The sequence below is a fragment of the Mobula hypostoma genome, chromosome X2 (genome assembly GCF_963921235.1).
Source record: "Mobula hypostoma chromosome X2, sMobHyp1.1, whole genome shotgun sequence".
Taxonomy (NCBI): Eukaryota; Metazoa; Chordata; class Chondrichthyes; order Myliobatiformes; family Myliobatidae; genus Mobula; species Mobula hypostoma.
Genome location: NC_086129.1, coordinates 21329235 through 21342945, shown reverse-complemented (window position 1 = coordinate 21342945; position 13711 = coordinate 21329235). Strand labels below are relative to the sequence as shown.

Sequence of the window (13711 nt, the reverse complement as noted above, 5' to 3'; positions counted from 1 at the left end):
GAGCCAGTGACCTGTAGGCCTATTGTGGCGATAGGCAGCGGGTCCAGGTCCTTGCTTAAGCAGGAGTTGATTCTGGCCATGCACAACCCCTCAAAGCACTTTGTAACAGTAGATATGAGCCCGATTGGGTGATGGTTGTTGAGGCAGCTCACCCTGCTCTTGGGCACTGGTATGATTGTCACACTTTTGAAGCATCATGGTACATGGTTCATAACCCTTCATTCTCTGCATAGTCACATGCACTAGGGGGTATACATTTAAGGTGAGACCGGAAAGATTTAATCGAAACTTGAAGGGCAATTATTTACACAAAGAGTGGTATCTATGTGAACCGGTAAGATGGCAGTGTATTCGATCGCAGCAGCTTCTACAGGATCAACAATAAGTGCTATTATCCTTTTAAAATGTATTTTTTTATGATTGAAAGATTCTGATGGACATTAAGAACTTAAAGTACTGTAGGTCTATCCCATCAGCGAGTTGCTCATTGGCGGAGAAAATGAAGGGGTTGCACATCGTGCTACTACCTGTATCAAAGGAGGTGTACAATCTAATAGTGAGTGACTATCTTGGTCACTTTTCTTGGGATCGCTGGACTCTTGTGGACATTGTTAATGTGGAGTGCGGCCAGCTCAACTCACTGATTTATTGGTGGTGAGTAGGGGTGGACGGTGGTGGAGCTGTGTGGCCTCGGTCATAGCGAGGACTAGGCCTCAAGTCATGGCACCGCCTGTTTACAGAGATGCGTTGGTGTGGTGTGGCATGGCATCCAGGCTGGAATGGGTGCTGCCCCCAGTATTCACTCAGCAGAAGACAAGCTGTATTGTGTTTAACTGCAGATTTCTGCGGCACTGATGTCTCGGCTCTGGACTTTTCATTTTGCGTGGCTAAATCTTTCTGTTTCCTTTATGTGCTTGCTACCTTGTATGTGCTATGTGTGCTTTGTGCTGTGTGACTGTTGGTACTGTGGTTTGCACCATGGCCCCTGTGTCGTTTGGCTGTATTCGTGTATGGTTGAATGGCAATTAAACTTGAACTTGAATGGAATTGAATGATCTGCTGCAGGTAGACGATTGGACAGGTACATGGATTAAAAAGGTTTAGAAAGTTGTGGGCTAAATGCTGGCAACTGGGACTAGCCTTAATGGGGCATCTTTGTTGGCATAGACAAGTTGAGTTACAGGACCTGTTTCCAAGTTACCCAAAAGCCTCTTAAACACCTCTATTGTATCTGTTTCCACCACCACACCTGGCACCACATTCCAGGCACCCACCATGCTGTGTAAAAAAAAACTTCACTTGCAACACCTACTTTGAGCATTCCCCCTCTCGCCAAAATGTGTGCCCTCTAGTTTTAGATATTTCGACCCTGGAGAAAAGATACCAGCTGTCTACTCTGTGCAGGTGAGGTCAGCAAACTCAGTGCTAATCACAAAATGAAGTGAGGACTTCTTCATTTGTGTTGGTTTAGTGGTAATGAAGAAAGGTGACATTCCATTACATTGTCAAAGAAAGGAAGTGCCACTGCCCTATCAGACACCAGTGATGTGACTTTACTTCCCGGGCAAAGGAGGCTGCAGCACAGTCTGTGAAGCTTCTTTTATATTGTTAACATTACAATGAATCATAGGGACAATAAAACACTTTAATACTTATTTGAATAAAAAGGCTGAATTATGGATGAAATTGCAAACCTAATAATTTTTCCAGGCAGATATTATTTGCATGAATTTTAATAACTCTGTTCATTAAAATAATCAGAGAATGGCAATAAAATGTAGCCCACTGAATCTGAAGAATACATCGGGACATCTTCTGGCAGGTAGGAATAAAATCAAATAATGCAGAAATATGCAAACTTCTGTTTACAATAGATTTTATGTCTGTCTGGAAATGAATGAATGTACAGTAATTCGCTTTCAAGGAGCCAGAACCTGTTTAGAAGACACTATCTGAGGTTTGTGAGCATTGCCAATGACTCTCTCCACCACTTGGTTACTGTTACTGTTCAACAGAGTAGCAGGTATTGATTTGGAGGTCTGGGTTTAAGGTTTGATCTGTAATCTGTCACTCGGATTCCTCTCTCTCCATGAGGTCTGATCAGTAGATAGTCCAAGAGTGCCACAGCAGAGATATTGTTTCTTTGTTAGTGAATGAATTTGTGAGCACAGAGTTGGAAAGCACGAGGGAGTTGCCAGCCATGGCGAAGTTGGTAGTACCGTGGGAATGCTTTGCTGTTGGAGATGTTGAGCTTTGCATCAGACGTTAATCTGAAACTCTGTCTCCTCTCATAGGAGGACATGCAGTATCCTACAGCACCATTTCAAAGGAGAGAAAGGAATTTAACCCTAGTCATTGTACAATAAAACAGCAAGCGCTTGGTCATTACCTAAGACTACTGACTGTGCCAAAATATTTAGCAGCAGTATAATGGTGGCTTCACTTAACAGTATTTCAATAGTTGAAAAGTACTTTGGGACATCTTGGCCTTGAGAGCATTAGATTACCAAGGGAACTCAACAAATCTTTAACATGAGCCTAGACAGGCAGTTGTATTAGCAAAAGCCATCTATGGAAAGAATAAAGATGGGAAGCTTGTCCTGCGACTTTGCCACAGATGGTCCCAAACCCAGTGGTGAAAGGATGTGGGTTGCACATGGGGCTAGCAACCCCATCCCTGGCAATACAGAAATGCCAACAGATGTTCCAAAGACCGCATCCTTAGAAGAGGATACACCTTCGCTTAGAAGACACCAAGAAGATGGGCTACACCTGGGAAGAACTTGGAAGACTGGCCCAGGGTAGCGGACTCTGGTGATGTACTGTCAGCATCCTATGTTCCAGTAAAGGTGATGGTCTTAAGTAAGCCTGTTCTGCATGGTTCATTACAGCACAAAGCAGGTAACTCCATGACCACAAAAACTTCTTCTGATGTGAAACACTCCACAATAACGAAAGATATTACATTGCGACAAATGAGGTTTTAAAAATACAGTGCACATTTAAATTGTATCAACAAATTTACTTCATATTCTATATAGTTGCCCTTTTATAAAAGAAGGGCACTTATTTTGACTTGATATACTTCATCTAAAATAACATACACAAAATATTGGAGGAGCTCAGCTGGTCAGACAGCATCTATGGAGGTGAATAAAGAGTCAACGTTTTGGGCCAAAACACTTCATCAGGACGCAAAACGCCGACTCTTTATTCCTCTCCATGGATGCTGCCTGAGCTGCTGAGGTCCTCCAGCATTTTGTGTGTATTAGTCTGGATTTCCAGCATCTCCAGAATCTCTTATGTTTATATTTCCTCTAAAAACCAACTGCCTTCTGAAAATTTGGAGAGATCTGAAGGGTCCATTTTACCATCTGCAAATTAATTCAAAATAATCACTGAGGAACTGGAGAAAGGTGAAGGAGAGAACAAACAGGAACAATGGAAATTGTGGAGACGGCAAAAATAAAACAATGGGTTTTTGCACCAGCGCCAACAGGTTCCATAGATTTTCCCAGGCCCGTCCATGGAGTAGCAAGATCTAATGACCAGATTGCTTTGAACTGATAGAGAGCAGTTTGCTACTCATTAGAATCAGAAGCTCATTGAATGCAATATATTGGTTAAAGCCAATATGGCGCCCTGAGACAGTAATGGATTATTCCAACCATATCCTGACTGATGGGTGGAGGCAATCCACCACAGTGTGGTGGACATCCCTGGGACAGCATTATCCCTGGAGCAGAGGGAACACGTCACTATGTGATGGGCAGATGCTGGGACAATGCTAATACATCACAGCTCGACGGAAAGACTGACCTGAGACTATATATGGACTGGACTCTCCTCTGCCTCCCCCCCGCCCACCCCAATAAACATCATCTTTTGTTTATATCCTTCTTTTCCTTCCTTTGAGTTTGAATTTAAGATTATAGAATAGTACAGCTCAGTGTGGGCCCTTCAGCACATTTGCTGACCAATAAAAACCTACTCCACAATCGATCTAACCCTTCCCTCCTACACAGCCCATAATCCTCCATTTTTATCCCATCCTGTGCCTATCTAAGAGTCTCTGAAATGTCCCAGTTATATCAACCGCTACCACGATGCACAGCAGTGCATTCCAGGCGCTCGCCACTCTCTGTGTAAGTCTTGACACTCAGAATCAATATTTGCGAGCATGATTTAGAGTGAGAATGACTGAATAAGAGACAATGAATAATCAGGAAAATTAAGTGAGAAAATGGTCAACCAAATGACTTAAAGGATTGAGAAAAATTGGAGCAAGTATCAAATGGAGCATAAAATGGGAGGTTGTTCTTATCTATTCAGTTCAATGTAGATGGAAGGTACCTATTCATTCTTATGTTTAATTATTCAAGAGGTTCTGAATCCAGTTTGAATGTGGGACTTAGGCATGATTGACAGATGAATTTTGGCTGCATGATATATATTTTATTCAGACCTTGAGGTTGTGAGGCATTCAGTGACGTATAATATAAATTAATTTGTTATCAAGAATAATTTGCATAATTTGTGTAACAGCTATTCTTCCCGATTCTGGCCTCGGGATATGTAAAACCCGTGGAGGGACAGAAACTGGCAGCAAACCACAATGAATTATAAGGTTAGTGTGGTCATCTGCCTCTGATAATTCACAGAACTGTTAAATGCTCTGGCTCACAAATTGCATTTGACGAAGCAAAATTAATTACTTGAAGAACAAGTGCCAAATTTGGTAGTCTCCACTCCAGCGTAAGATCTGTTCAGAATTTAAACTGTTCCCACCTTTTAATCTCCTTTGTCCAGTTATTATGAAACTGTTGATAGCCTCAGGACTATGCATTATGCACTGTTTACAGTTTTGCAATGGGTAGCCAGAGGTTTGAAATGGAGCTCCACAGGAGCATCCCTTGCTTAATTAAGGCAAGATGAGGCATCCAGGATCTATTCAGGGTAATTAAGGGACTGTCCCTTCTTGACAATTGCTTCATAAAACGTTCAGCACTAGATAGGCTGCACTGAGGAAAACCAGTTTGAGATTGAATGTGTATTGCTGGAGGCTGCCATCAGGTCCTCCTGGAGATGTTGATGTTAGTGCTGCAACTGCTGGGTAATAATCAGACAAATCCCTCAGGGAGAATGTCAATCATTAATGTGGAAGGGCCATGGTTTAACTGAGTGTGATCAGTGAACAAAAATACTGCAACATACAGGAGTGACATGGATGTCAGATCCACCTGAAGTGCACATACATTATAAAGCAGAAGTTCAACAGATGGTCATGGAAGCCACAAGATGATTCACAGTAAGCTTTGGCCGGCCACTGTTGTGCAATGATCCCCCAGTGTTTTCTCATGCACGATATTAGCTATCAGGAGCAGGAATCTCTCACAGCCAGGACTATAGCTGGGGAAGAAAATGCAAACACAAGAGGTTCTGCAGATGCCAGAAATTCAGAGCAACACACACACAATTCTGGGGGATCTCAGCAGGTCAGGCTGCAACTCTGAAGGGCAATAAACCCCACCCACCCATCCTCCCTTCACCTGCTTTCACCTATCGCCCTGTCAGCTTGTGTCATGAATGTTGGATCAGTGAGAGGCCTCCAAGGGCTCCAGACCTTAGCACTCTACTTCACATGAGTATCATTTAATTTACTCAATTGTGGCTTGTTTACCCTAAGTTTTTCACACTGTTTATTGGTAACTATGGGTTTCTCATGGGTTTCTAATTTAAATTGCACACACTGAGCACTCGTTGCTTAGACTTGAACTAGCCTTCGCATAGTCACGTTTGTTCCGAATGACTGATGTATCATCATTGATCCTTCTGTAAATAAACTTTCTTCGATGTTTCATACTCGAGTCTCCAGTTACTCTGTGCCTGGGTTTGCAAACCTGAGTTCATCATCCAGGCAAGACTGAGCTATCGTGGACCCAGCAGAGTGTGAACAACTGTGTACGACATTGGCCTGTCAAAGAGAGGCTGTTGGGAGATATGAGCACGTGCTCCAGGAGATCACCAACCTCATTGCAGAAGTTCTCCAAGTCTGGTGGGTGAGATATACATTTTACTGAGATAGGTTCTCATTCCGTGCACTCGCCTATGTATCCTGCCATGGATTTCCTTAACTCTCGTGAAGGACCATTAAACGTACCAGCTCCTGAGCAGTTTGATGTTAACTCTGAGTCTTGCCGGGGTTTTTGATACAATGATCCTTGGCATTTGAGTTACAGCCTTCCAAGTTTCCTTCAGATTGAACTAAGGTGGCAAACATCACCTCACTCCTTTTGGGCAGGGCTCTCTTTTGAGCAACAGCACTATGGGAGAAGGATTCGCCCACCTGCTTCGATTTAGACCTCTTTACTAGATCAATAAGGAGAGTACTCAGTCACCCCAACAGTGGTCAGGAGGCATCCAGCAGGCTCCTTCATCGACATCAGGGTGTCTGGTCTGTGGTGGACCACTCCATCGAATTCTGCAGTATGGCAGCAGAGAGCAGTCGGAACATGGAGGTGCTGGCCGCCATATTTCATCAGGATCTTAATAGCAATCTTAAGGATGCTTTCGTGGCCAGATGGGGTTGAAGATCCGAAGAGTCTCATAGACCTGACAATTTGGATTGATAAACAACTATCTGAGAGGAGGCAAGAAAGATGTGGTGAATTTTCCCAAAGAATTTCCCTTCATACCTATTCAAGGTTTTCTTCGACCCCAAATTCAGGGACTCCACCGAGACCTCTGCTGACTCCTCCTGAGGAGCCAAAGTAAATAGACAGCACCAGACCCTCTTCATCTGAGTGGGAGAGTCAAAGAAGAGAGAAGTGCTGTGCTTATTGTGGAGAGGCTGGCCACTAATGCTCTTCTTGTTTTGAATTGTCAGGAAACTCCCCAAGACCATCCAGGAAGGGGATGACTGTGACGGTGTCTAACTGTTCTCCCAGCCCTGCTACTTCCATGGTGGTGCTACCTTCTCTTTTACCTTGGAAAGAACACCAGCATGCACTTGGAGCCAGTACTGTGAGCAATTTCATAAATCTTGTGCTGAGCAGATGACTTAGTGTCCTTGCCACTCTTCACCATGGCTCTGGATGGGAGACCATTGGTCCTGGGGCAAATTTGTTTTCTTACCTCTCCTCTCCCATTTACTATCAGCCAGCATGTAGAATCTGTTCAATTTTATCTTATCTACTCCCCTGAGATTCCACTCATTCTTGATCATCTTTGACTGGCTTTCCACAACCCTCTGATCAGATGGTCCACTGGAGCCATCAAGGGTTGGCCAATCTCATGCCTGACCAATTGCTCACCTTCTGAGTTGCCTTCAGGACCTTCGGAGTTGCTTACAAGATCTCCCTAGTTGCCTAAAAGATCTCCCAAGCCAATTCCTAGATCTCCTGATTCCTCTCCAAATTCCTCCGAGTCAGATCCTACTTCTCCTGAATTGTCTTGCTGGAGGTATTTAGCAAGAACAGGTCCACCATGCTTTCACCTCACTGGGATTATTATTGTGATATTGATTTGCTACCTGGCACTTGTCCTCCTCAGGGAAGACTTCATTCTTTGTCTCGAGAGAAGAACTATGGAAGGCTACATTCAGGTAGCGCTTGGGTTGGATTTATTTAACCATCCACGCCCCTCGCTGGTGCTGGTTTCTGTTTTGTAACTAAGGAGGATGGTGGTTAAGGCTGTGCATTGACTATAGGGGTCTGACCATCATCAAGAACAAATACCTGCTTCATAAAAACCATTTTGGTCCCTGAGTTAGCAAAGGACTTTCACAACCACCATTCTGATCACCCTGGGCCGTCAGGAGCCAGCCACAGGAGGGGGTGGATTGTCATGAATCCCTTCAATCAGCGATCTCCTCCCAAGAGCTCCAGACCTCAGTCCTCTATGACACCTGAATATTCTTAATTTACCCAATTGTGACTGGTTTTACCTGTTACTTGCTCCCTGAATTCCTTTCTTGCTGTTTACTGGTAACTGCGGGTTTCATGTGTGACCTTGTATTATTTAAGTTATGCTGCTGAACACTTGGCACTCAGTCTTTGAACTAGCTTTTCCATAATATTGAGTGACTGGTGGATCTTCGTTGATTCTTCCGTGAATAAAGTCTCGCCAGTGTTTTGTACTTGAGTCTCCTTTTACACTGTGCCTAGGTGCACTAGCCTGAGTTCATCATTACAGCTTGTACCCCTTCCCCTCCCTGGCATTCTTATTCTGGGTTCTACCCTCTTTCATTCCAGTGCTGAGGAAGCATCTCAGCCCAAAACATCGATTGTCCATTCCCCTCCATAAATGCTGCCTAACCTGCTGTCTTCCTTCAGCATTTTGTGGGTGTTGCTGAGGGGAAAAAAATGTTCCTTGAGTTCCTCTCAGCAGATAACAACATTACATCATATTTAAAAATACATGGCTACATTGGCATCACTGGTAAAGCCAGCAGTGGGTGGCCATTCTTAGTTGCTTTAGAGAAGCTGGCAGTGAACCACTTTCTCAAGGTGCTTTAGTCCATGAGGTGAGGTATTAAGGTTTTAAGATGTTAACCTTTTAAAAATTTATTTCTGAGTATGGATGGATGGTCTGTGACCTGAGAGGAAAGAGCAGGTGGTGATGTTTCCTTGAATCTGCAATCCTACCCTTCCAGATGACAGAGGACTGGAACTGTGAGTATTGTTGAAGATTTGGTGGCTAGCTGGAGGGGGCGCACACACAGGGTGCCATAGTGGAGGAAGCAAACGCTTGTGGTTGTGGGTGGATGACTGATCAGGTACGCACGAGACGCAAGAAATCTTCAGCAAATACAGAAAATGCTGGAGGAACTCAGCAGGTCAGGCAGCATCTATGGAGGGGAGTAATCAGGGAAACAAACCTGGCCTGATGAAGGGTCTCGGTCTAAAGCATCAGCTGTTTATTTATCTGCATAAATGCTACCTGACCTTCTGAGTTCCTTCAGCATTTTGTGCGCATTACTGATCAGGTAGTTGATGTTGTATACTGTTGGACAGGCCAGTCACTTGCTGAATTTGATGACCAAGATCAACTCAAACTGTTATGTTCTTGTTGCATCTTCTAAAGGTTCTGATCTTGTTGACTGGGAATGGCAAAAGCTTCCGTCACCCAGTGGCACTGCATCTCTTGTGATCTGTTGTCTTCAGACCTTCACAACACCTGCACTTCCAGAGCTGGGACCAGTGGCTAGTGAGTCGGAGCTGGAAACCTGACAGAAGGAACGCTTCCCCAGGCTGAGATCAGCTAAGTAAGTTGTACTGTAATACGTACTGTAAAACATACGTAATTATAGTAATGGTAAAATCCTGAAGTATTTCATTTATCCTCCACTAACTATAACTCTTGATTACTTCACTGGGGAGCCACATGCTGTTAGAACTTCTCACGTTGATTGTTAGTTAGAAAAGGTGATCAATCATTTAAGAGGCAGCATCTGCTGGGCCAAGTTTGGTCTGCTGCAGTGGTGCAATTAATGACCTCTCTTCTCATTACAAAATGATCGCAACTCCCTTGTACTGATGTGCCAGTTGTGATGACTCTTTCCACTAACTAATGATCTGCTACATTGCCACCCTTGCTTCACTCAGCCTCACGCGGTGAATATGTAAGTGCTGAAGCCTGGGATGATGAAGGCTGCTAAGTCAAGTAGAGCGAAGGTGCCTCCCGTTTCAGAGGGTGAAACACGGCGAACCAAAATGTACATCCACAGCCAGGGTGCGCAGATTCAGCCTCACTCAAGAGCAACAGTGGGTCAGTCTTTTGAGATGATTTCACTCAGGTGATAGCACCAACTCCTGTTTCTCCAGATACTCCTCAATTATTGTGTTTTGAAAACTCCAATTTATTCCTTGCCATCAGTTCTCAGGAACATAACTTCCCATTTTCCATAGCCAACTATGTGGAAAAGATAGTTCCTGATTTCCCTTCCCAATGTTAATTTGAACATTATAGCCTGCCAGCGGAAATCGCTGCCCCCAATCTGTCCCATTGCACAGTCTTAAACACCTGAGCATTTTAAGCAGTGACATTTTAAATCCAAACACAGCAAAGGTTCAGTGCTAGCCCATTCACTGTCCCATCTCAGATCCGTTCCCAGGCAGTGGCCTATTTGGATCAAAATACCGGGTGATGTGATCCATTCAACAACGTATGAGAACTGGACAGAAGAACTTTCTTCACCCAGTTTTTCACGTTGCTCCTCCTAGAGGACCACAACCTTGTCGTGGTTTGAAGGCCTGCGTGCCTCAGTGACCCAGAGAGCTATGCTGGCTGGAGTCAGGGATTCATGCTTCAGTTCACCCATGCAAAGCAGGTCAAAGGATAGAGGCCATTCAAAAAATGGTCCACTGGTCCTGCAGATTCGGGGTCTCAGCTCAGGGCTAACAACTCTGGTCAAACACAACTGTTATGGAAACAGCACGGAAGAATGCTTCTACATCTGTGTCCGGCAGTATGATGGCCAAGGACAGGGAGACATGGAGGATGTTAGGCTTAATCTAAATCTCTGACGCAGTTGCAAAAGGGAGTAAGCACTACTCTGTCGGACCACTGGCAGATGGGAGAGTACTGTACGTATCCTTCCTGACAATGATCATATTCTCTAGAACAAACCTCATTAGAATCACAGACTTGTACAGAATCGAAACTAGCCCTTTGGCCCATCTTGTCTATGCTGAACAGCGTTTCTACCTATAATTAATTATATTTGCCTGCATTAATTCTATATCTCTCTGTGCCTTGTACCTTCAACTAACTATCCAGATGCCTCCTAAATGTGACTTTTCTTCTCCTCCAGGTCATTCCAGATTCCAACTGCTCATTGTGTTTAAAAATGTATCCCTCATATTCCCTTTAAACCTTCATCCTCTCACCTTAAACCTACACTCTTTAGTCTTAGACACCCCTACCGTGGGAAACAGACACTATCTACCCTGTATTTGTCCCTCGTAATCCTACATAACTCAGCTTTGTCTCCCTTCAGCCTCATTTGCTCAAGGGAAAACATTATTCAATCTCTCCTGATAACTCAATCCCTCCAATCCAGGCAACATCCTTGTGAATCTTTTCTACATTCTTTCTAACTTATTCACAATATTGTGGTGACCAGAACTGCACGCATAACTCCGAGTGCAGTCTAACCAACATCTTGTACAATTGTAATGTGAGGTGCCAACTCTTCCACTCAATGCCTCAACCAATGAATGTAATATGCCTTCCTTGGCACCCTCTTTATTTCTGTTGTCACTTTCAAGGAACCATGCACTTGTACCACAAGGTCTCTCTCTTCAAGAACGCTCCCCAGGGCACCAGCATTCACTGGATATATTCTGCCCATGCTTTACTTCTCGAAATACATCAGTTCACATGTCTGAGTTAAATTTGACCTTCAATTCCTTTGCTCACTTTCCCAGATGATCAATATCCCATCATAACTTGAGACAACCTTCTCTTTTTTTGTCATCTGCACATTTACTAATTATGCCATCTATATTCTCATCCAGTTCATTAGGGTAAATGGCAAACTACAGAGGGCCCAGCTCTGATCCCTGTGGTATATCATTGGTCACAGGTCTCAAATTTGAAAATCAACGCTCTACTACCACCCTCTGACTCCTACCCAAGTCAATTTTGTGTCCAATTAGTTAGTTCTCCGTGGATTTTGTAGGATCTAATCTTCTGGACCATCCTATGATGTAGGATCTTGACAAAGGCCTTGATGAAGTTCAATGATCCTCTTGGCCACCTCTTCCCAATACTCACTGGACTTGAAAATACAGTCAGAGTTCCACGGCCGTGCCTTCCCAATCTATAATCTAGGGCAGCACAGCAGTGTAGTGGTTAGCACAACGCTTTACAGTACCAGCGGCCCAGGTTCAATTCCTGTCACTGTCTTTAAGGAGTTTGTACATTTTCCCCATGACTGCATGGGTTTCCTCTAGTTGCTCTGATTTCCTCCCACAGTCCAAAGATGTACAGATTGGTAGGGTAATTGGTCATTGTAAGTTGTTATGTAATTAGGCTAGGGTTAAATTGGGGGTTGCTTGGTAGTGCGCTGTATCTCAATAAATAAACAAATAATCATCCAAAAGGGACACGCACAGTGTCTTACAAAGTCTTCCTCTCCACACAAGATGTTTGAGCATGCCTAACTCACAGCATTTTCCTATTCTCTCTCCCCCTCTCCTGAAAGTGGTGAACAGCAAGATAAAAACTTTGCCCGACGGTCTATTAGTCAGCCTCGAGAGGGAGTACTGTATGTCTTGTGGGTGACGGGGCAATGAAACCAAACCTTGGCCTTGGGTTATGGACACCTGTGCACTGTCCACAGGAAGTGCTGGATGGCAGTGAGAAGGAGCTCTGGCCAGTGGTGGATCACCAGTTTCAGCCTGACCCACGGTCTGTATCCACTTAGCAGTTTGGTAAACGCATCGAATGGGAAGAGCCATCCCACCCAGCAGGAGATGAGGAGGTACCTGTACAGGCTAACAGCAGGGTTTGCCTTTGCAGAACATTGAAACTTCACCGTGCTCCCTTCCAGGACAGGCTGAGGCTCCATCGTCAAGTTCACCACAGGCGGGTCTGCAGGCAGAAAAGAGGTTATAAATGTATTGCCAGCTCTTACTGCAACTCTCGCTCTCAAAATGATTTTCACTCTGCAGAGTGAATGCAATGTTGACTGAAGATGCCTGGTTTATGTGGTGTAGACTCCACATACAGCAATGTGGACTCTGATGAAGTTAACTGATTGACAACGAAGAAAATGTCGACTCACTGGAGAAATGACCAACAATCTGCATATAAATGGTTACCTTAATGATGTGAAAGAGCTTTTGGCAGACATGAATTGGGCAAGGATTGTGATATTAGGGGAATAGAAACAGGCAGAAATTTCAGAGAGTTAAGAGCTGCTACTAGGAAAATTCTTAAAGGAGGAACGTATGGGGAGTTTGGGGGGGTGTGGGGAAATGGAAGAGACAGCAGAGTACACAACTATCAATAGAGGTGAGGACTACCAAAATAGGGAGGAAAAGAGAAGAGATGGCAGCGTGCAGGGCTGGAAGAGATTGCAGAGAAAAGAAAGGGTGAAGCAAGCAGAGGATTTCAAAACGAGTGTAAGAACCTTAAAGTGAGGGATTAAGATGACATCAAGGCATGCAGAGAATGAGTTAAGATATGGGAAGCTGTGTGCTTTGGGTGTGTTCAATGTGATGGAGGAAGGACATTGGGAGACCAGTGGTCATGAACTATTATAAGGAATGTAGATAGAGGGTATCGATGGAACATGGAAATAGTTTCCCTCCTGCCATCCAGACAGATGTGGCAGTAAAAGGATTTAAAAAAATCTGTCCCATTGAGATCTGGATCACCGCCACTGGAACTGTTTTCTGTGACGGTCTGCTGACATGGAGACCAGTGCATCAGCAGGACTGTGATGCAACGTTAATTTTTTACCTGATGTATGTGCAGCAGAGAGCAGACCCACAGTCCCTTAAAGGGTCCAGTGTGAGACTCACTAGAAATTTAAAGGGATTAGGCTCAGAAATAATCTTTGGAATGGGATAAAATCCTCCCTGGCTCTTCTCTGAAATTCCTGCCTTAACAGTTAATTACCTCAGCTGAGCTAGAAAAGCCAAAGGAGTTGCTGGCTTCTTGGCCAGACATTGCTTAATCACATGAAAAGTCAAATTATTGT

The 13711-nt window shown here is 44.1% G+C and overlaps 1 protein-coding gene across 3 annotated transcripts in view; it reads right to left on the bottom strand.

Annotated features, from left to right (window-relative positions):
* kirrel3a (kirre like nephrin family adhesion molecule 3a) overlaps positions 1 to 13711 on the bottom strand; it is an 827580-nt gene that overhangs the window by 100283 nt on the left and 713586 nt on the right. For all 3 annotated transcript variants that reach the window (XM_063038271.1, XM_063038272.1, XM_063038273.1), the window contains exon 6: positions 12492 to 12597. In XM_063038271.1, coding sequence (XP_062894341.1) covers positions 12492 to 12597 — 106 coding nt within the window. The remainder of the gene's footprint in view (positions 1 to 12491; positions 12598 to 13711) is intronic.